The 24089-nt window shown below is 42.3% G+C and overlaps 1 protein-coding gene across 3 annotated transcripts in view; it reads right to left on the minus strand.

The window, feature by feature from the left end:
- UXS1 (UDP-glucuronate decarboxylase 1) overlaps positions 1-24089 on the minus strand; it is a 118159-nt gene that overhangs the window by 4544 nt on the left and 89526 nt on the right. For all 3 annotated transcript variants that reach the window (XM_025180385.3, XM_075917766.2, XM_075917782.2), the window contains 5 exons: positions 15318-15437; positions 9672-9715; positions 5257-5317; positions 1467-1524; positions 219-322 (listed from right to left, as the gene is read on the minus strand). In XM_025180385.3, the coding sequence (XP_025036170.1) occupies positions 219-322; positions 1467-1524; positions 5257-5317; positions 9672-9715; positions 15318-15437 (387 nt within the window). The remainder of the gene's footprint in view (positions 1-218; positions 323-1466; positions 1525-5256; positions 5318-9671; positions 9716-15317; positions 15438-24089) is intronic.

Here is a 24089-nt window from a genome sequence, read left to right on the forward strand (position 1 = left end):
ACTCCCTCCTGTACACATTTATGAAGTGTTCATGTAAGACTCAAGGTATTTTATACACTTTACTTTCCTCCACTTCCCCCAGTTCTTTAAGATGTTCTAAAAACCGTAGGGTATTTTATTTATTTATTTATTTTATTTATTTATTTATCAAAGGCAAGACAATCATCAGAAAACCCTAAGGTTTACACACAAGACACTATTAATTTAGTTTTACATACCACAGGTTCCCAACCAAGCAATAACTTGGCTTTCGTGATGTCAGGCTTTCTTTTTTGAGGGTCATCTTGAGCTTCTGAGAGAAACTGGATTTCACTGCCACTCCCTGTTGAATAAAATAATAAATGTTATTATCTTTTGTTTGCTATATCTTTCAACTTACACATTCTCCAGCAATGGCATGATGTCCCTGCAAAGCCTATTCAGATCATTCCCAATTTTTCCCATCATTCAAAACACCCTATGCTGATATGCCTATCCTTCCAGCAAAGGTGAGATCAATCATCCAGGAACGACACTACAAAGTGATTCAAAAACACTTCCTGCACCCCAGTACTATCCATTCCTATTGTCCATGGAATGAAGAACCATGCCTGAGTCTTGCATTCAGATCCCATCATGGTAGCATACTGAGATAATTTACTACATATGTAAACCCCAAACTTTTTGCATTATTTTAAAACAAATGTTCATTTGAGTTTGAAAAAAATTGTGGGCAAAGCGAAACAGAGCTAGTTAGTGACCAGTAAATGGAGAGACAACTTATTTTGTCTACCAGATAGTCTAGTGGCACCATAGTGTTAACATAAGAACAGTCATACAAGGTCAGACCAATGGTCCATCTAGCCCAGTATACTGTCTGCTGGCAGTAGCCAGTGACAAATGCCTGTGTTCTACCACACAAGGAAGCGGTGTCCAAGACTGGAGAATTAAGGAGCTGAGCAAAATCTCAGAGGATTCATTAATGCTGAAAAGGCAGCACATTCAACAGCAGAAGCATAGGGTGAGAGGGAGGGACTGCCAAGTATTCTCCATCATCCCCTCTGGCCAAGTGAAAGGGAGACTCAGATAGGTGCCAGAATGAATCACATCTACCCTCCATCCAGCGGCCACATCAGTATAAGGGAAGAAAGACTGTCATCATGACTTGAGGCTTGTGAGGGTGACAGAGAGAAATGCAAGGAGAAAATGTGAACAGGGTTCCTGGATAAATCTACCCAAACAGTATTGGATTTTAATTCTTTTCTTCACATAGTTTTATCCTCAATTGAAAATCTAAACTAAATGTTTAATCTAATATTTAATCTCAGAATCAGCTGACAATTAAATATCCTTGGTAAAAATGCTGTTTAGAACGGAAAGAAACAGATTCAATTAGCCTTACGTATTACATATACTTTAATGAAGTAATTATCAGTTGATAAAATATGCATAATGAACTTCACCCAAGAATTACTTGTCATACTTACCAACAAGTTTTTTAATTAATTGGGCAAATTCTAGGATCGTGTGCTCTTCTGGGTTCCCCTAGAAAAGAAGTGGACACAGGTTTCAAGAGAAATTGCAAAGCATCTCTAAAAATGCACATTTTGTGATTTGCTAAGAATCACCAAGAGGATAGAAACCAAATACATGAATTAATTAAAATTAATAGATTACAAGGCCAGAAGAGTCTACTATCCTGTGTAACAGGCCATAAATCTGCCCCAATATAATACTTGTTTGAACAAGAGCATCTCTTTGAAGAGAAATACAAATTTGATTTAAAAATGGCCAGTGACAGAAAATGCACCAGAAAATTTGGTAAATTGTTCCAATGGTTCATTATCTTTAACGGCGCACTACACCTCAATTCTATCTACTTTGAAAAGTAACCAGAACCATTATAAAGCAAAACTCTTATCCTCCACATCTTTTAAAACAACACTATGTCACGTGTCTTTAAAGACACATCATAAAATGCATTTTCTTGGATGGGATTTTGAAAAGCATTCAGTGGTAGCCTAAGTCTAGCTTCCAGTGAAGTCAAGGAAAGCTTTACCATTTTAACAGAAAAATAATTAAGATAACACTGTGCTTTTGAAAACCCACCTCTCAAATTTAGCCTATTTAATCATCCAAAAAAGAAACTACAGGATTTCAAAGTGTTTTGTTTTGTTTTAATTGCACCCATCCCCTTTTCCCCCATTTGCTTATCTTCATAGGATGCACATTTTGCTTTCCATGAGAATCGGAAGGGAAAAAAACGTCAGTTTTTTCAAGTGCCAACCTCAGCAGCGTGCCATATGCTTCTACATATTAAAATTGCAAACTATGATTAAATAAACGGATATGCTGTAAATGCTTTGGAAAAAGCCATCTACATTTCATCTCTATTACTGATATTTTAGTACTGTGGTCCCCGCCATGACACCTGCGGGGGCATTTGTGCGCGCCCGCACCGGCGTTTTAAAAATAATCACATTCACCCGTTTAAAGCAGGGTCAGCAGCCTGGGGCCCACTAGGGAGCCCGACACAGCGCTTTGGAGGCTTGAGCTCTGCCCCCACCGCAGCAGGCAGCCCGTGCAGGCGCTTCAGTAGCTGGAGCAAACCCCACGCTGGCCAGGTCCGGCTGCGAAGCAGCAACAGTCTCCCTCCCCCATCGCAAAACAGCCGTGGCGGGGCCCTTTGTGGTGCAGGAGCTGGGAGCCAGCAGGGGAGGGTCCCTCATGGCCGCTTCCGTCCCCCCGCACAAGCCCATTGGCCGGACCTGGACAATGGCAGCTTGCGGGAACCTACCAATCCCCAAGTTCATGGCCAGGCAGCTCCTGTGGGAAAAACAGGAGAGCAGCGCATCTCGCTGGTAAGTGTCCGACCCCCCAGCTACTCCCACTCTGATATCTTCACCCACAGAACTCTCCTCCCAGACCCTGCACCCCAATCCTCTGCCCTGAGGCACAATCCAAACCCCTGGCCTGATCTCTTCCCCCTCCTCCCCCAGTAAAATGTCTGGTATTTTCAGTTTCTCAGCTGGAAAGCCACTTGGGACATTCTTCCCCTGCCATGTGGAAGGGAGTGTGAAATTTAAAGGTGCCATGATTTTTTTTGGGGTGGGAGTGCTTTTTTTGCTCAACATTTGGACATCCCCCCTTTTTATTAATGCAGAATTTTGTTTAAAAATGAGTTACAATATAATTAAAATAAAAATTATCCAACTAAATTAAGTTTATCAAATTTACCCAATTCATATTTAATATGAAAATAGCCTTCAATTTCACATTTGACAGCTTTTTTTGTTGGCGCCCGCCACACTCTTCTGAAAACATGAATGTGCTATTGGCCACAAAAAGGTTGGGGACCACTGTTTTAGTAGAATTGCTATGAGTGTGTGTGTGGGGAGGAGGGGGGAAGGCAAGCGGGGGAAGAGGATAGAGAAGCTACCACAAGGATGTAACAAAGCTTCCTGAGCAGAAGCAGGTTAATACATTACAATAGTGTATCATCAATGCTTTTAGATTGCAATTTTTGGATGAAGGAGGGAGCCAACTGGCCAACTGTGAAAATCATAAGAGGAACCTCCTCCCACAGAATCACTGTTCAGTTTCTTAAAACAGACAGGAGTGTTTTAAGTAACTTTTATTGGTTTATAGACCATGTATACAAAACATTAAGTAAATCGCAAAGGCCCCCAAACCTGCATGAGAAACATGGCACCTCACATGGATGTAATATTCTTTTGGGGCCAAAAAGTCTAGTCAACAAAATGCATGTGTCTACGTACATATGCCAAGGTGATAGGTCTCATTTCAGTAAGGCATTTACACATAACTACATTCTTAAAGATGAGCATAAGTCCCACTGATTTTAACGGGTCTTCAGCAAGCGCTTAAGTACTTTGCTGAGCTGAGTCCATATATTGTAAACAAGACATGAGAATTTAGGATGACAATACCAGACAATAACTAGAACAAAACATTTGTTTTAATTCTCCTACTCCTTCCCAATAACCATCAAAATAAAGGAAAATAAAGCCGGCAAACACTTATTTATATAAGTAGATTCATTTCACTTAATGATGTCTCTATAAAGTACAAATTCTGGTCTGGTTTCCCTCATCCCTACAAGGGTGGCCAAACATATGGACCAGTGTTCCCTTTAAGCTGCACAGGGCAGCACAGCTTCACAGGTGATTAATCAGCCCTGCCCAGTCAGTCAGCTCAATGCAGTTGCCCTGAGCCTCTGACTGGGCAGGGCTGATTAATCACCTGTGAAACTGGGCAGCTGCGCAACTTAGAGGGAACACTGATATGAACCCTTTGAAACACACACAACAATCTTCAGAAGTTTGATGGGCTGGGGTGCACCTGCCAGAGCTTGAAGCTTCAGACCTGCAATGGCTTATGGGGCTATGGGGTTTCTAGCACTCAGGGTAGAAGGGTCTCTGGGCTTCAGCCTCACAGGGCATGCTAAGATTGGGGCTTCAGCCTTGCTTCCACTGAAGCCCTGAGCCCTGGCAGGCACCTCTCATGGTGGGCAGAAGACCCTAGCCCCACCACAAAGCAGATCAATGAAGTTGTATAGCTGCAAAAAAAAAGCTAATATTCTGAGGTAGAGTAACAGGAATATCAGATGTAAAACATGATGTAAATGTTTTGTTCTATGTGGCACTGTTGATACCTCTGCAGGATTAGCATGTCCAGCTCTCAGTGGACAGATTGGATACAGTCCAGAGGAAAGCAGCAAAAATGATAAATGGTTTGAAATCCTGACAAATGAGGAAAGATTTTAAAAAATTGGGCAGCGTTTAATATTGAGAAAGGAAGACTGAGTGAGGACCTGACAACAGACTTCAAATATGTCAAGTAGTATTATAAGGACTGTGATCAATTGTTCTTCATGTCCACTAAAGTAGGTCAAGACATAATAAGCTTAATCTGCATGAAAGGAGATTTGAGTTAGATACAGTTAGAAAGTTTTTCCCCAATAGGTGTAGTTAAGCTGTGGAACAGGCTTTCGAGGGAGGTTGTACAATCTCTGCTATTGAAGGTTTTTCAAAACAGAGTGTCCTACGTTTAAGTGGCCCAGCCACAGTTCAGGAGACTGGCAAGTACTAGGCTAAACCCTTGTTTATAAAGTGAATATGGGGGAGGGATTGTTCACAAGAGAAAGCATTTTCACTGCATTTAATTCTTATCAAAGCTAACACCAATGACAAGCAAGAAAGAAAATACTAGACTACTATGAAGTAAATGTAGCAGAAAACACAACTGTATGCTTACCAAATTGACAGGACTGCTGACGTTGCTGTTCATTAAGGCCACCAACCCATTCACAAGATCACTGCAATATGGAAACAAAGGACTGAGTAGATATCCATTGCCCTTTAAACTATCATATTTTATTCAAAGAGATACACATCACTAGAACCCCACAGAAGCAACATAATTAGATGAAGAATGTAGAAATCAAATCCTACAATTAAGTTGGATTTTATGCATTCTGTAGATTTCAACTGGAAGTCCACATTTAATACCAACTTATAATTTGCTGGCTTGTTAGCTCCATAGTTATTCATTTCAATAAATTAAAGACTGTGGAGGACTTGCTGTTAGTTTTAGATAATTTGCTGCAGTGAGAGCTTTTACATTGCAGATTCACATACTGCAGTTTCTCCACAGTTATATGAGAAACCAAGCAAGAAATAGTAATAGATTACCAAAAAACAATTAATACTTTATTATTTCCTCTGGTCTCTAAGCCTCCCACTCATTTAAAATGAGGCAATTGCCAATTTTTCATATGGATTGTAATAGACTGTCTCAAAGGCAAAAAGCAAGCAAGCACACTGCTGCTTACCAAGTTTTGTCTTTATTTTCAGAAGCTTTAAAAAGACACTATTAAAACAAGTTTACTTTGTAAAAATGGTATCTTAGTGTTAGGCACAAAATCCTCCTCCTGGGTCCAAGGCCCTGACTAATCAATGTAAACAACAATGTCAGCTCCTCCCACCAATGCATTCAAACCAGATGTGCCAAACAAAGATGCTTTTGGCACTGATCTGTCATCAGGAACAAATTTCTATACCATTTACTACTAAAATTACTGCAGAAAGCAAGGGGGAGGGGAAGAAAAGATTTTTAAAGGAGTTTGTCAAAATGTAAAGGAAACACCACCACCCCCCCCCCCCCACACACACACTTTGGTTTATCTGGCAAGTAAGCCAGGAAATATGGATATGCTGTTCAATAAATATAGGTCACAATCTTGAATCTGATCTGCATAGACTCACTAGGGATGTAAAATTCCATTTAATTGGTTAACTGATTAAACGTGAAGTTTAACCAGTTAACCAATTAAGGGAGGCACTACTGCTCTTCTGCTGTGACTAGATTGAAGTGCCGCCCCCGCACCAGAGGTAAGGGCTGCTCTGGGCAACTGGATGCCGAGAGCAGGCCCTGTCCACAGTGGGCGGGGCCCCATGGAGATAGAGCAGCCCTCTGCCCATGGCAGACAGGCAGCTGCTTCAGCCCCCACCAGTTAGCCAGAACCAGTAAGCTAACTGGTGGGGGCTGAAACTGTGAAGGGTGATGCTTACCAGTTAAACTTTCACATCCCTAAGACTTACTCCTGTGTTTGTACATGACCCAGCAACGTAGCATGGAGTAAGGGTCAGGCCATCAGGATCAGAGCGCAGGACCTGTGATGTAAGCTCCCTCAAGTCAAGGAAGAGACTACTAGTTTCTTAAGTGTCAGACATTTTTCTGGCTGTATTGCACTGCAGCATGACAACACAACCACATGCTTTGCTATAAATGTGTTGTAATTCTGCTACAGTCAGTCCTGACTGTCAGTTTCAAATAAAAAGTTATCAAACTTCACTATTTGGTAATAAAAAACAGTGCTATACAACGTGTTCTCTGAACCATAAATTGCAATTGTTTATATTAAGCCTGCATGCAGAATATATATAGTCTTGAATCTCATGCATGCGTTTTTAAAGGGATTTAAAATGAATAATCAGCAAAGATTATTTAAGGGGGCTATTCCTACAGCCTTTACTCATAGAAATGCTCTCATTAAGGACAGCAGGATTTTACACCTAAATTAGAGCTATAGGATCAAGTGTAAGTTTTTATATCTGTCAGTTTTAGAAGAGGGTCTGTATTTTTGGATTTGTTGAGGCCATCTATATAGTGAAACAGACTAACGTGTGTAAGGAGATGGGGATGCAGAGATAAAAGGAGAATTGTCCAAGACACACAAAAGTATGATACAGCAAAATAAATAATAAACGAAAACCAGACATGCTGTACCCTTTAAAATTAGTCATTTTAAATGGCTGCTCAAGGTGTATTTTTAGTAAACTAAACCTTTGCCTTATTAGAAATGATCCAGTTCTGACCACACTAGTTTTTGATACCACAAAAGCCTAATTTTAACATGGAAAGAGCAACTATAATAAATGAAATAAGAATTCTAAACTTACACTTCTGTCACTTTAAAATAAGGGAGGATTTTTGTGTCTGCACCAAATGAGCTAAAAACTAAATGATCTCTAATATTCTGGGGCAGCACTCTGGAATTGTATAAGCCACTGGAAACTATGATGGGTGTGAATATAGAATCAATGCAGTAATGCAACACACATTAAATCATGTCTTGTCGTGTTTAATATTACCCTACAATGCTTCAGAGCAAAGCATAAAAGTATGAAGTCAAGTTTTGGCAGGCAATTTCAAAGATAAGATTACCATCTTGGCAACAACAGAATGTATTATATCACTAACATAGGCTATCAAAACCCAATGCGCTTTTAGAAGTGAATACCATTTGCACACCCTTCACTCCATTTGTGAACTTAAACTAGACTGGGCAGTTTCAGTTACTGGTTGTCAATGCTGTTTAGAATATGCAGGGGAATTATGTTTTCTATTGAAATATAGCATTTTAAAATTTCAAGGAAAGGAGGAAGAAGGGCAATTACTGTATTTCCAATAACTTCCAAATTCTAATAGTAAAATTGTATTTTAAAATTATTTTTAAAGGTCAGGAATAATTATTAATGAGTCTTTAAGACTTAATATAGATTTGCTTATTTGGACTGAAGGGGGATCTAGTTAGTGCACTGTAAGTCAGGTTTACACAAAATAGACTGTTTAAAAACCTGTTTATTTTAGTTGATTTCTGTACTTTTTATAATTGGGTATTATTTTTTGTAAAATACCTCAAAACCCCTATTTACCTGTTTGCATACAACAAAGATGTTTCAGGAATCTGTGCAATTAGATTGGGAACCAGGAAGTAAGAGTCACAACAAAATAAAATTTAAAAAGTCTGATGTATAGCTGTTTTAGGGCGGAGTAAGGATTAACCTGCCTTAATCTGGAAGTTACTAAAAATTCCCTTATCCATCAATCCTGGTAAGACTTCTGCATGTGATTAACTTGAATCACACAAGTAGCCCAACTGAAAAAAATCAATGGGACTACTCAATGTTTAAGCTTCAGGACTTAATCAGTAAAACAGTGGCGGGGAACCTTTTTTGGGTCAGGGGCTGTAACTCTCAGAAAAAATTAGTCAGGGGCCACACACAAATGAGAAAAAAAAATAAAAAACACACCCTCACCGATGTGGCCCCCTGACTGAGGAGATATTCCTCACATATTCACTCACACATCAGACCTTACGGGGACAAATCTAGTAGATTTTGTATGTTCCAGTCCTAAATATACAAGTGATGCCTGAACAGGAAAAACATCATTGCAAATTCCTAACGGAATTCTAGTATGTGCTGCAGGAAAACCCTACCATAATATTATAGGAACAGTAAATAAAAAGTTGCAAATTTCAAATGAAGATGAAAAATGGACAGACTCTATTCATGGATACATGCAATTTAAAATGTTCTCTTTTACTGGGTTCCAAACTACAATCAATGTCTGAAATGAAATTTCAATTGGAATAACAAATGTCAGAGCTGAAGTTGTTATTTTGTTTTAGCTAAACATAAAACATAGAAATTAAGATTAAGAATCCCTGAGTCTTACTGTTCAGTTATGAATGTTTGCTAAAAGATGGTAAAGAACAAACTTAGATCTTGTCTATAAGGAAGATTTTAACCAGTGAAAACTACTTAGTGTAGTAGACATGGTATACTGCGGTTTGCAAGATGCCACTTCTACAGCAAGACATACACTGCACTAAATGTAAACTACATCTGCACTATATCTAAATTAGGGCTTTACCACAGAGCAGTTTCATATAGTTTCATCAGAGGCTGAAACCTCATTGTGTATAAACCTATTTATAAAAATAAAATGAAAAGCTACACAGCCACATATGAACACAAGATGGCAGCAGTTCATTCAGATAGGAAGATATACTGAGACTTTACAAAGCAGAAAAACTGAAACAACCACTTGCTTCCACTGCAGGGGAAAGAAAGTGGAATTACCACAAATTACCAGTTATGTCTGAATTTAAGTTCTCACCTGGCTGTTTTTTTTTTCAAAATTCAATGTATCTGTAAAAATATGAGTTCTAGAACAAGACTTTGTGTCTAAAACAGTATATTTCCCATTTTGTTTGATGTTCTACTGACATGATTAAGACTGTAGAATGTTAGAGTCTATCACAATACCATGACAAGTATCAGACTCAGCAGCAAAGTATGGAAAGAACAAGCAAGCTTTACCTGACATATTGGAATGCTCTAGTCTGAGTTCCAGGCCCATAGACCTACAAATAAGAAATGAAAATCAAAGTTAAAAGAACATGGCACATATGGCATGCCTCACCTCCACCATAAATAGGCTGCAAGAACTACTTGAACCATGAATATGGGACACAAAACCAAGATACAATCTAAGTGGGCTGCCAGACTCTGCATCATGATTACCATGCCAAATCCTAATCTTGGGAAGTCTTTGTACACTACTTTTCTAAGGTTCAATCCCTTTTCATTGGCTACAGGTAGAACTCTCCTTATCTTCAATCTTGATAATCAGACTACCTCCTTCTGGTCTTCCAAGGTCCCATCAGCAGTGTTCCCTCTAAGCTGTGCAGCAGCCCAGCTTCACAGGTGATCAATCAGCCCCACCCAGTCAGAGGCTCAGGACTTCCTTCATGGAGCTGACTGACTGGGCAGTGCTGATTAATCACCTGTGAAGCTGTGCTGCCCAGCAGCTTAGAGGGAACACTGCCCACCAGTGTCCCTCCTCTTTACTCCACAGAAACCATAGCTCCTAATATCACTGTCCAGGCCTAACCATGACACTCAGCTGTCTGAATGTCAACATTAATTCACTCTTCTTCACACAACAAACCAGATCCAGCCCGCTCCCACTCTTCAACCGCAAAACAACTCTCACTTTAAGCAGCAACAACAAATACCTTCAGTTTTTACACAGGTTGGCTGTGAAATTAAGGCAACAAATCAGCAAAGTGCTGAAATTTCTAGTATTGGATCGATAATATTTGAAAGCTGTAAATGACATGTAAGGATAAAATGAAGATATACCTCTTGACATGAGCATATACTGCATTAAAACACTTCTTTGGAAGGAGATACAATATTTCTGTTGCTCAGAAGATGGGGACACGATGGATGAACATACCAACAAATGTCACAGGAAAAGACTGATTTAAAGGTCTGATCCCAAACTCCACTATCTCAAAGGGAGTCTTCAGTTTAAGTGGACTTTGGATGAAGCGCTAAAGATTTAGAGGTCTAACAGTTTACACTTAATACATTATTGTGAAAGAAATGTGGCTAGAGTGCACTGGTGGCTGGACAGTATTGCCCCACACAGCTTTCTAGCCTTAGGAGCTTTTAAAATGTGTTTATATCTATCTATAAATACAGAGGAATGGGGGGAGAGGAACTCATTTTGTGCATGTATCCTGCACACTCAGACCCATATGCAGGAATTCCTTGGGGGCATGAAGGGGAGCCATGGGAGGAACTTATAACTGCCCCACTCCACACCTGGCCTGGCTGGAGGACCACAGGGTGTGCGTGAACACTGCCACATGTTTTAAAGGCAGCCAAAGAATACCCTGTGTTCCCTCCCCATGCTCCAACTTCTCATAAAAATAATTTAAATTAAAACCGAGACAACTGCATGGGCCAAACACATTTGACTAATAAGGAATAATTAAGGGAGATGTTTCCATTTTGTGGGATTAGTTCCCGCATTTGAAAGTCTTTTAAATAAACATCTTTATCCTTGTGGCAGGGAGAGTTCAAAATGAATACACTTATGTTTTAACAGTGCTAATTTGATAAAATTTTAATTTTAACAGAAAAAGTTGTAAAATAAGTGAAAGTTTTCTACTTCTAATTCACTTTTCACTAATTTCTGCTCACTGTTAATTTTACTGAGCTTTTCCAGTTCAACAAAATTTCAGTTTACTCTTGTGTCAAATCAATTTTCCTTTTGGTACTCATGCACTAGTAGTACAGTGACCTTGGGTCAAGTTTTCATTTATTAATTTAAAAACATTTTCATCTTACATCTCAGAGACTTTTACCAAAAAAACCTAACAAGTCTACCACAAAACCTCCTTCAAAGATTTCCTTGTGACTCATCTGTGCTATAGCAGCTGCAAAACATCCAACAACTAGGTAACTGACGGGTAATTTGTTATGCTGAGGTAAACTGTTTTGTTGTTACCAAATGCTCCCCTTGCCCACTGTATCCATCCATGGTCTCATTTTATACGTGGATAGTGAACATTATTGGGGCTGAGGCTGTCTTTGTAATGTGTGTTTACAAATCTTAGCACAACAGAGACATGATCCTTGATTGAGCCGTTAGGTGTCACTGTAGTATAAATAATAACTTGTGATAACTTCAAAAATCTGACCATCCGTTCATTCAAATAGAGAAATGCATTTTCTTATGTTCCAGTTAACCAGTATCCATCATCTCGTCAGTATGCAGGAAAGCTGCTAAAGCATCACTAGGACCCTCACTCTCTTCCCCAGTGACTTTTCTGATTCCAAGCAATTAAAGAGGGGAGTAATCTCATTCAACTTTAGCTGTGTCCACAGTAATTTATTTGCCTAAAAGGTGTTCCTGTTGTTCCCACAGTTGCCGCTGCCGCAGCAGGGGCTCTACTGGCTGTAGATAAGACTTCAACTACGGAAACTCTTCTCCCATGGACTGTATTAACCTACAGACTTTTCTGATGACACTTAGAAATATCCTGAGCTATGAATGGTTTTACATCTAGATAAATATTCCACATAACTTTCCTAAAGGGTGTTTATCAGAGAATCATGTGTGTCTGCAACCATTCCCTTCTCAGTCTCTAGGTATTAAATAAAAGTCAAGGCTACGCTGGATAAGTATGAGAAACTCAGAACTACTGCATGATCTATTCTGATGCCTAGCTGTGTGTAAAGTGCTCCACTTAGGAAGGAACAATCAGTTTCACACATACAGAATGGGAAGCGACTGTCTAGGAAGGAGTACGGCAGAAAGGGATCTAGGGGATATTGTGGACCACAAAGTGAATATGAGTCAGCAGTGTGATGCTGTTGCTAAAAAAAGCAAACACGATTCTGGGATGCATCAACAGGTGTGTTGTGAGCAAGACACGAGAAGTCATTCTTCCACTCTTCTCTGCGCTGGTTAGGCCTCAGTTGGAGTATTGTGTCCAGTTCCAGGCACCACATTTCAAGAAAGATGTGGAGAAATTGGATGGGATCCAGAGCAGAGCAACAAGAATGATTAAAGGTCTAGAGAACATGACCTACGAAGAAAGGCTGAAATAATTGGGTTTGTTTAGCTTAGAAAAGAGAAGACCGAGGGGGGACATGATAGCCGTTTTCAGGTATCTAAAAGGGTGTCATAAGGAGGAGGGAGAAAACTGGTTCATCTTGGCCTTTGAGGATAGAACAAGAAGCAATGGGCTTAAACTGCAGCAAGGGAGGTTTAAGTTGAACATTAGGAAAAAGTTCCTAACTGTCAGGGTGGTCAAACACTGGAATAAATTGCCCAGAGAGGTTGTGGAATCCCCATCTGTGGAGATATTTAAGAATAGGTTAGATAAATGTCTATCAGGGATGGTCTAGACAGTATTTGGTCCTGCCATGAGGGCAGGGGACTGGACTCGATGACCTCTCAAGGTCCCTTCCAGTCCTAGTATTCTATGATCAACCACTTGATCAGCACAGTATAAGCAACAGGAGAATGAGCAGATAAAGCCCACAGCAACATCTGACCTCTTGTTCTAGATAAGACCTCAGAGAGAACTATACTTTGTAGCCCCTGTACCTCACCCCAGGCGCATATAATACACCAGCCATAACTAAAAAAGTAATGGAAAGTCTATTACGTTTGTATATTCTGATGCAATCAAAAACCCCACTGGGATTAAAAGTCTCAGTCTGAAATAAAGCCTTCTCCCACCCTCTTTTACCCTATATTCTGGTCTATGAAGCCAGTCCCAGCTAACCAGCTGCAGCTTTTATGAGTGGAGGATAGAACGAAGGCTCTTTCAAAACAATTTACAAAACTCCTTTGAAAATCCATATTCTATTATTTGTCTCTGCTTTAATCCAATGTGAAAGATGTGGGCGTGTTCATGGGGCAGTACAATAGTAATGACTCACCACAGCCATGGGAAACCAGGAGGATCATGACAAGAAACATCGGGGTTTGAAACATGCCATTACAATTGATTTCTTTTATCCCATAGCCCAAAAATACTACATTACTGTCCCAATGCAACTGCATGAAGAAGTGAAAGAATAAGCAGTGCTTTGACGCCTACCTACTCTGTCCAAACTAAGGATAGGCAGGTATATTCACTTTTGAAGGTTCTCACAAGAACTCATTCCTCTATCATTATGGTATGGTTTGTTTTTGAGGAAAAGGGGGAAAAAAGAGAAAAAGTAATATTGTGAGAAAGTGTGAAAAAGAAAGATGAAGATGTCACCCAATTTCTTTCCTGATTGTTAGACAACCCTGAAAAGATTGACTTCAGCCGAGCAACACTTCTTTCAAAAAACCCCATGAGCCTGAACAACACTTTTCAAAAAAAAAAAAAAAACTCTGCTAGCATGCACATTACACAAAAATTATTAGTGTCTGTAAATACACCTCAATCTTGGGAATGTCTACCTACTACAGTAAAGTCCTCTCTACAAGGGTACAATTTGTAGAGTACTCAAATGTGTTTTATCATAATAGACCCAGAAACATACACTAAAACGTTACTTCAAAACAATAAAGTGCTAGAAAGACCTTTATGGCACATTTACACGGCAATGTTATTTTGGGACGCCAGAGTATCCTGAAATAGTTATCCCGTGTCTTCACAGAAAACCTGTTATTTTGGCCTCACTATTCTGACATCCCTGTAAACCTTGTTCTGCGAGGAGTAAGGGATGTTTCAGAATAGTACTTTATTTTGAAATTTGGTGCTGTGTAGACAGCACCAAATGATGAAATAAGCTATTTTGAAATAGCATCAAAATAAGATTTGCATAGCTCAAATTGCATATCTTATTTCAAGTTACGATGAAATGTAAACACAATCTTAGTAATTTCCTAGTACTTCACTCTTCGCTCCAAGGATATTAAACGGCCTTTAATCAACTAATCGAATAGTAGCCGCCCGGCTCTCACTACATTTAAGAGGCAGAGGCGCAGAGTCTGGGACTGGTCCCCCATGACCTGGTCCCCCTCTGTGCCTCTACCTCTCCGGAGACAGTGCTGGGGGAACCGGCTTTTAAGCTGGCTCTCCCCAGCACCAGCTCCTCCTGCCCTTGCTACCTGTGATAGAGGCAGTGGGAGAGAGGTGAAGGAGGAGGAGGAGGAGGAGGAGAGACTAGTTGAGTACTTGACTAGTTGCTTACGTCCCCTATTGTGCTCCAGGTAGTTTCCCCATTTTAAAAACTTCCATGTATGTGAAATTATATATCTCATGATCTCACACTTATCCTTGTCCTAAAATACCCCTTCTCCTCATGACACCATGTGAGGGTGGGCAGTGCAATTATCCTCATTTTACAGATAGGGAACTGAAACAGAGATACACCGTGCCCAATGTTACAAAGGCAGGCTACAGCAGAGCAAGGATTTGAACCCAAGTCTCCTAGACTAAGCCACATGACCATTCTGCTCAGGGAAAAAGCACACCCTTTTTGACTGTATAGCACTCTGCATACCTGTGAAGTTTTTAGAATACGGACTAATTTAAACAATGGTTAGTGATTTTAGGGCACCTATGTTGAGACCTTTAGAAGCTTGATTTTCTGAGACTGGGAATTCAGCACATTTGTTAAGTGGCACTGTTCTAAGCTGAGAACCAAGCGCAAATTACTTACCGTTAGAGGTTCTCCCTGAAGAGCCTGTAAAATAAAGTTACTGACAACTCTGCCATCGTTCATGTGCATCCGAGGACCAAAGGTATTGAATATTCTAGCAACTCGGACCTCAACCCCTTCCTATAACAAAAGAAACAAACAAAATTTGTATTTACTGAAGAATCAACACCCCATCCTACATGCCAATGCCTTCAAAACACAGATTTTCATATTTAGTAGCTAGGGTTTTTTTTTTTAAAGAGATTTCTGTAGGTTTAAGAATGCTAATATACATTTTTAAAACACATTCTGCTCTCTCACCATGAGACTCCTGTATCTCCACACTAACTGGGAACCTATGGCAGAATTTACCCTTCTCTATTCATAATACAATATAAACTACTAATGGAACATTTGAAGACTGCTCTTTACCTTACTATATTTTTCTTTTAAGAAATACTTTAACATATTAATAGTTGTTTTCAATTCTATATATAGTCTTCCATCAAAGGCTCTAAGAATTGCGGTAAATGTTAATAAAGTGAAGCCTCACAACAAAGCAACAAGACACCAGGGAAGTATTGTCACTGATGGAGAGGATCAGTCAAGTAACTTTATCAAGGCCATGAAGTAATCTGTGACCAAGCACAGCCAGAAACTTTTATAAAGCGATTAAAAATGTTTGGGTGTCCATTGTGAGCTATGATAAAGGAACCTATTTTACATTAGCCTAAATGAAGTGTGCAGAGTAGTTTTTTCCTCACATTCTTATTGCTTATTTACAGGCCATTCAAATAGGCATCTCTCTCTCATTCAAGTTTAATACTATAGACATTTTATTTGAATCTGAAAAATATTTCCATTATCCCAGGTAATGTTTTGTGAGGATGCTATGTAAATCCATGGTCATATAATCAGTGTATTCAACTGAGTTTCAGCACGCAGAACCAAACGTGGTCTATAGATGGCATCATGGTCTTGTGAAATTGCAGGGCTGAGACAACTCCTTCAATTATGTTTTGTGTTCATTGGGACTCATCACTGAGAATAAACTATATTTCAGCTAAATTCTGTGAGCACCAAATCTTAAGCCTTCATGGCAACAAGAACATTCAGCCATGGCGAGCTAATGCCCAGGGTTGGCTTTTAATGCATGCTACAGTTCATTGAAACGTGGAAGCTTCATCTCAAAGTGAATGCCTTGGCACTGATTCAAAGGCAGCAAAAGTCACAAGCACAAACTCCTAGAGTTACACAAAAATCATGTAACCTGTTACTGTCTTCTTGAGGCTTTCAATGAAACTATTTTCAGAACAGTTTGTCAAAAGACTGGCAGCCGCTAGTTGCCACTGCCTGGAAAAATGGGACTTGAAGACATGGTGAAACTATGCTTCTGTGTCCTCTTATAATGGGAAAATCCACAATGTGCTGCACATACATTCAATTTCTTTTCAGAAAACTGCAGCCTATGCTTAACTTCCCCCATATCCCTTCTCGAGTGACAATCAAAGGCCATGATTTTCTTGGGAACAGGTTTGCCCAAAAGTAGATTCAATTATATGATTACAGGCAGTCCCCGGGTTACGTACAAGATAGGGACTGTAGGTTTGTTCTTAAGTTGAATCTGTATGTAAGTCGGAACTGGCGTCCAGATTCAGCCGCTGCTGAAACTGACCGCCAGTTCTGACTTACATACAGAATCAACTTAAGAACCCCAAGCGTCCCCAAGTCAGCTGCTGCTGAAACTGATCAGCAGCTGATTCCAGGAAGCCCGGGGCAGAGCAACTCTGCCTCGGGCTTCCTGTAGTCAGCGTTGGTCAGTTTCAGCAGCGGCTAAATCAGGACGCCTGGGGCAGAGCAGCTGGGGTGCTGCTGGGTTGGACCAGTAGCGCCCAGAGCGGCGCTGCGGGACCAACCGGCAGCACCCCAGCTGCTCTGCCACAGGCGTCCGGAGAAAAGCCTAGTCTGCTGGGGAGGCGGGGGGGGGGCGTACTAGCTGCGCCCCCCCACCCCAGCAGACCAGGAAGACACGGGCGGCGGACCGAGACGCACCGCGGTCCCACCGCCTCGGTCCTCCGCGGCTTTGCTCCCAGTCTCCCTGGTCTGCTGGAGACCAGCAGACCAGGGAGACGGGGAGCAAAGCCTTTCAGGACGCCGGCAGCGGGACAGCCGCGGGGCATCTGGGCTGTCCCGCTGCCGGCTTCCCCCGCGGCTTTGCAAAGCCTCGGGGAAGCCGGCAGCGGAGCATCTCAGGCGCGCCTGGGCTGCCTCGCTGCCCGAGCCCCCCCGCGGCTTTGCAAAGCCGCCAGGGGGGCTCAGGCAGTGAGGCAGCCCAGGCGCACCTGGACTGCTCCGCTGCCGGCTTCCCCGCGGCTTTGCAAAGCCGCGGGGGGGGGGGGGGAAGCTTGGACTGCCCTGCTGCCCGAGCCCCTCCGCGGCTTTGCTCTGCGTCTTCCTGGTCTGCAGACCAGGGAGACGCAGAGAAAGCCCCAGAGTACACGGGCGGCAGGACCGCGAGGTCCCGCAGTCCGTGTACTCTGGGGCAGCCCCGTTCGTAACTGCGGATCCGATGTAAGTCGGATCCGCGTAAGTCGGGGACTGCCTGTATTTAACTGCCTGTCCCAAGATAGAAAGCTGGCTAGACCAGGGTTTCCCAAACTTTTTACTTTAGTTGGAACCTGTTTTTTTTTTTCAGTACTGTTTTTTGCAGCCCAAAAATATAAACGCATATAAAAAAAGCATTAAAAACAAATAAATTTTCAGTGTTTCACCCGGCTGCATCCTCTGCCCAGCCTGGGCCAGGGTTTGAGAGACCTGGCACCACATGGGCACTCCAAGAGACAGGAGGAGGAGCAGATTGGGGGTAGGGTATCTGACTAGGAGGGAGGCTGCAAGGAGGGGTAGGGTTGCCAGGTGTCCAGTTTTGTACCGGACAGTCAGGTATTTGAGGGTTCTGTTCAGGAAACAAATTGAGAAAATACTGGACATATAAAATGTCTGGTATTTTCTAATTAGGTAAGTTTTATTATTATTAGGTGTATCAGTCTGTAGCTGTGAACTGCCTGGCTGGTAGATGTGCTCACGCTGCATGAGTGTGTCTACCAGCCAGGCAGTTCGCAACTACTCCAGGGAGGGTATTTGAGGCGGGGGGGGGGGGGGAGGGGGAGCAAAATGGAATCCCCGGGGATGGACTCATTTGTGTGCAGCCCGTTCCCCCTGCCCCCCACCGATCTCCTCCGCTCCCCCTGACAACTCCCCCGACTAGCACCACTCCTACAGACTCCCTCCCAGCCGGCCAATTCTCCCCCGCTTCTCCTCCCGATCTCCCCTGGCCAGCCGCCATCCAGCCCTGCTTCCAGCAGCTGGTTCTCCCATCCTCCTCCTGCCGAACTCCCCCTCCCAGCCCCCCATCCCACCCGGCTTCCACCAGCCTGTCCCTGCCCCTGACCCCCTCCCAGCCCCTCTTCTCCTCCTGATCTCCCCTGGCCAGCCCCGCTTCCGGAGGCTGGTTCTCCAGTCCTCCTCCTCCAGATCTCCCTCAGCCAGCCCTGCTTCCGCCGGCCGCCTTCCCGCCCCGATCTCCGCCAGACTGCCCCACTGCCCCCAACCCTGCTTCCCGGAGGCCAGTCCCCCACCCCACCTCCTCCCAGCCTGCCCCAGTCCCCTCCCCGCAGCCACGCTGAGGCCCGGTATTTGCCGCAGCCCATAGTTTGAGAAATGCTGTACTACACCATTTCAGAAAGGGCTGAGTACAGTTTACTCTTGTTTACACTTGCAGCTAATCTGTGCTGAGCTTGCACTCACTGTCAACAGTGAGCAATTTTTGTAACGTAGAAAAGGTTGCAGTCTCTTGATCAAGATTCTTAGTGCCAGTATTACAGACACAACACAGGTCTCCTGACTGCCAATCTTGTGCTTTACCCCAAAGACCGCTATTCACCAGCATGTTCCCCACCCACAAAAATCAGCCCAGTGAGCTTTATCGGAAGCCACAGAAAGAACTTTGTAATGCAACCTGTCAGGCCAAGTAGCTTACAGAGCCTGTTACACCATCATTATAAATGTCTCTACTGCATCTGCAAATAGTGTTACTTGGTTTATTGCCCTCAGGTACTCACCCCCATTATTAGTCAAAGATGTTTGGTCTGCATATCTCAGAAATCAGATCTACACAGAAAGCAATTTAGGTGTGTAAAGGTTTCCAGAGATGGTTTTAACAGAAGCAGAGTAACAGGTGATTCATTCTTATTTATGAACTTTAACTCTCACAATTTGCAATTTTTGCATCACTATTCCAAGTTCATCTGCTATGAATCATCCATCGGCCAGTAAGCAGAGGTTTAAACAAGGAAGAGGAAGAACTCCGTTCCCACAAAACCAGGACATTGAGAGCTGCCAAGTGACTCTGGCATGTAGGGGGGGACACTGGCATCAGAAATCCTTACAACAAAATGCATACATAACATGCCAAAGAAAAGACCATAAACCCGAGGCTGTAGTGAGTAGAACTAGGCGAATTAACTCTGCCACATGAAGTTACTAAAATTGCTGCCTGCAATCTGTGGAAATTCTTTTGACTAGCATGTCATCTGTGTGAATACTTGACTAGCAGCCAAACAAAAGGGTATAATAGATGGTGTCTGAAACAACATTTTGAAATTATACTAACTACAATTTTGAACAGTAATAATAGTGCAATTATTTGCAGGCAGTCCATTTTAGAAAATGTCACTGATGGGTCACATAAATACAAAATCCAATCAATGAATGTACACAGAGACTTGACCTACTGTTCAGGACGTTAGCAAATTGGATTCACCCTTGTGCGTCACTAGCATTTAAGGTTGTTTTACACCATGATTTATATTACTTAGATTAAAGAGTTTGTAGATTTTAAGTCCAGGAGAGGAGGGATAATTACAATAATCTAGTCTAAGCTTCCGTATACAGGTTGTACCTCCCTAAACCAGGACTCTCTAGCCCACAGATGTTCCTGGACCAGAGAGCCCAGGGGCAGGAAGGCATATGTTCGGCAGGGGGCTCAGGCAACGCAGGGAGCGTAGCGCTAGACGGCTCAGGTGACGTGGGGAATCCCGCGATGTGGCCAGGAGCTCTGCAGCAGGGTCTGCGGTGGCGTAAGGAGCCACATGGCAGGGAGTCTGCCAGCATGGGGAGCTCCAGTGGCGCAGCCAGGAGTCTCGCGGCGCAGGGGGCTCAGGCAGCTCCAGTGGCACAGTCAGGAGCGCAGCAGGGGCTTAGGTAGCACAGGGAGCTCTGCAGTGTGGCAGAGGGCTCAAGCAGAGTCCCAGGGCTGAGGGGTCCAACCAAGACCAGCAGCACAGTTGGCTGAAGGCAGGGGTGGCCAGCTGGGGCCAGAAGCAGAGTCAGCAGCTGCCTGAAAGGCTGGTGACAGGGGACCTCCCCAGTCCCAAAGGTGCTGGACCATGGAGGACCAACCTGTAATAGAATAAGCCACAGAATTTCATTTAGTGATTCCTGCACTTATCCCAAATTGTGGTTGAACTAGACTAGAGTACATCTCTCAGACACATCCTCTCTTGAGCAATGTAAAATTTATCACATGTGATGAAGCTCCTAATTCTACACAGTATATCCCGCACTTCTGGGTAGTGGCAGGCTGAGTATTCTCTTTCCCTATCTGGGGAAAATGGCAACTCCTAGTCTAATTGGCTCAATCAAATAGCTATCAGTCTAGCCCCTTCACTTCAAGGGCAAACTGTAATCTGATTTAGCCACTTTCCTCATCGTCATTAGAAGGAAAGGAAGGGGGAAAAATCTTAGTCTCTGGTGACCTCTCTGGATGTGGAGGCAACCAGACAGGATTTCCTGACTCAGTCTCTCCCCTTCTAGAAGAGGTTTACTTCCCTTGGACTTCTGGGACCTGAAAGAGCTGCTCTCTAGGCACAGCTCCCCCTGACCCTCAGCACTGTAGGGTTTCTCTCTGGTACCTGACAGCGTCCCTACCATTCCTGCTTTCCAGCAGTGTGCCCTACTCCCACAGATCCTCAAGCGCTACTGAACTGACTGAAGGGGAGACTTTTAACAAGTTCTAGCCAATCCTTGATTGGCTCCAGATGTTGCAATCAACTACAGGTAGCATTTAGGGAGGCTTAGGGGGCTGTAGCCTCCCTCTGCCCCTGAATTTTATACTAGGGGTCTATTCACCTGAGTCCCAGATACAGCTCTTAACTGCAACACAATCAGAGTAGGATATGTGATGAATTTAGGAGCTGGGAGTTTATTTATAAACAGAGACAGGGTGATGAAGATAACAAAAGACCTGTCATTAAAGTAAATGAAGGGTCATTAGATGAATCGGAAAGCATCATCAGGTATTCTGGTCAAAAAAACAGTAAACAAGAAAGGGCTAACAGGGCAGTTTTGCCAGGAGTTCAGAGGTGGCGATTGAGAGGAGCTAGATACGCTTAACCTTTTTAAAATTAAAACCAAAACCATCTGATTTTTAAAGATACAGATCATGAAGGAGTAAGTTCCAGGAGTAAAAAGAGAATGAAGGTAGAAGCCCAGCAATAGTGGTGGTGATACGGTTTATTGTACCTAATGTTTCATGTATGATTACCAGCCCTGTGGGCAGGTAGTGCATGTATGCATTTGGTGCAAGGAGCTCCTAAGACTTCAGAGACTGTGTGCGGGCTTTGGAGACCAGTGTGGCTGAAATGGAGGAGCTAAGAAGGCAGATAGGTACACAGATGTGACTTTTCAGGACATAGTAGAATGGTAGTACCTGTAATCAGAAAGCCTCTGTATTGAGGCGGGTGAAAGTCTCAGGGAAGGAAGCAAAATGCAGGACAATGTAGCACTTTAAAGACTAACAAGATGGTTTATTAGATGATGAGCTTTCGTGGGCCAGACCCACTAAGGAGAACCTCCAACTAGAGAAGAGGGAAATCATTCCATATTTGGGACTCTCCTTGCAGATGATGTTGTGGTATCCTCTCACATTGAGAATACCTCTCTTGGGGAGGGTATTAGAGTTATTAGGAAAAGGTATTAGAGTTATTAGGCAGTAGTTATGGGGGATTCAATCATTAGAAACAAACAGCTGCATTTGTGATAACCAGGAGAAACATACTGTGCCTTGTCTGCTTGGTGTGAAGGTTGAGGATCTCTCAAGACATCTGGGTAAATGTGTGTGTGGAGCTGGGGAGGAGCTAGTGGTTGTGGTACATGTAGGTACCAATGACATAGGGAATGATGGAGAGAGGTCTTTACGCTGGGGAGCCTAGATAGGAAGGGTGCGCTTCACCTAAACCAAAATGTAACCAGATTGCTGGCACTTAAAATTAAAAAGGTCAGTTTAAAAAATAAATAAAAAGAGCAGTTTTTAAACTAAAGATGGGAGGAAAGTCGACAGGTGTGGAGGAGAACATGGATCAGATAAGGACATCTTTTAGGCACTATATGTGAAAGAAAGCAAAGAATCAACTGAAGTAAAAATCTTAAATGAACCAAATTGCACCACAGAATCTCTATGCTCTAATAAAAATATAGCGGTAAAGAAATATTACCAATCACCTAATAATAATGGTGACAGCGACTGTGAAATTCTAACAGAGGAGATTAAAGAAGCTATAAAAATAAAAAAAGCTCAGTAATAATGGGGTATTTCAACTATCCCCTCATATTGACTGGATACCTGTCACCTCAGGATGTAATGCAGAGATAGTTTCTTGACACTTTAAATGGCTGCTTCTTGGAGCAGCTGGTTCTGGAACCCACAAGAGGAGAGGCAATTTGTGATTTAGTACCAAATGGAGCACAGGATGCAGTCCAAGAGGTGAATATAGCTTGACCCCTGAGAAATAGTAACCATAATAATTCAGTTTGATGTTTTTCCTGCCCCAGAAATATTAGAGCAGCCCAACACCATAGCATTTAATTTCAGAAAGGGGAACTACACAAAAATGAGGAGGTTAAACAGAAATTAAAAGGTACAATGGCAAAATTGATATCCCCGCAAGCTGGATGGAAACTTTTCAAGGACATCATAATAGAGGTTCAACTTAAATGTATATCCCAAATGTAAAAACATAGTGAGAAAACAACAAAGAGCCCTCATGGCTTTACAACCAAGGAACAGTGAGATAAAAAGGCATTGTTTAAAAAGTGGAAATTGGATCATAGCGAAGAAAATAAAAAGGAGCATATGAACTGTAAATTATAATTAGGAAGGCCAAAAAGGAACTTGAACGGCTAAACAAAAACCACTACGTAATACCAATTTTTAAAAATACATCGGGAAGCAGGAAGCCTTCTAAACAACAAATGGGCCACTGGATGACTGAGATGCGAAAGGAGCATTCAAGGAAGATATGGCCATTGCAGAGAAACCAAAATGCTTTGCATTGGTCTTCACATCTTAGCCATTCCTTTTAGATGACAAATCTGAGGAGCTGTCCCATATTGAGGTGTCATTATAGGTGGTTGTGGAACAAACTGATAAACAGTAATAAGCCACCAGCACCAAATGGTATTCACACAAGAGTTCTGAAAAAACTCAAATGTGAAATTGCTGAACTATTAACTGTAGTCTATAACCCATCATTAAAATCAGCTTCTGTTCCAAATGGCTAAATGTGATGTTAATTTTTGAAAAGGGCTCTAGAGGTTATGTTCGCAGTTACGGGCCAGGAAACCTAACTTCAGTACTTGGCAGAATGGCCTCAAAGAGAAGAGTCAGTAAAACCTCCTTCCATTAACTCACAAGTTGTGAAGAGGACTGTTACTGAGCAATTGATGACAGCATCAGGT

This window comes from Pelodiscus sinensis, chromosome 1 (assembly GCF_052426305.1).
Source record: "Pelodiscus sinensis isolate ZL-2025 chromosome 1, ASM5242630v1, whole genome shotgun sequence".
NCBI lineage: Eukaryota > Metazoa > Chordata > Testudines > Trionychidae > Pelodiscus > Pelodiscus sinensis.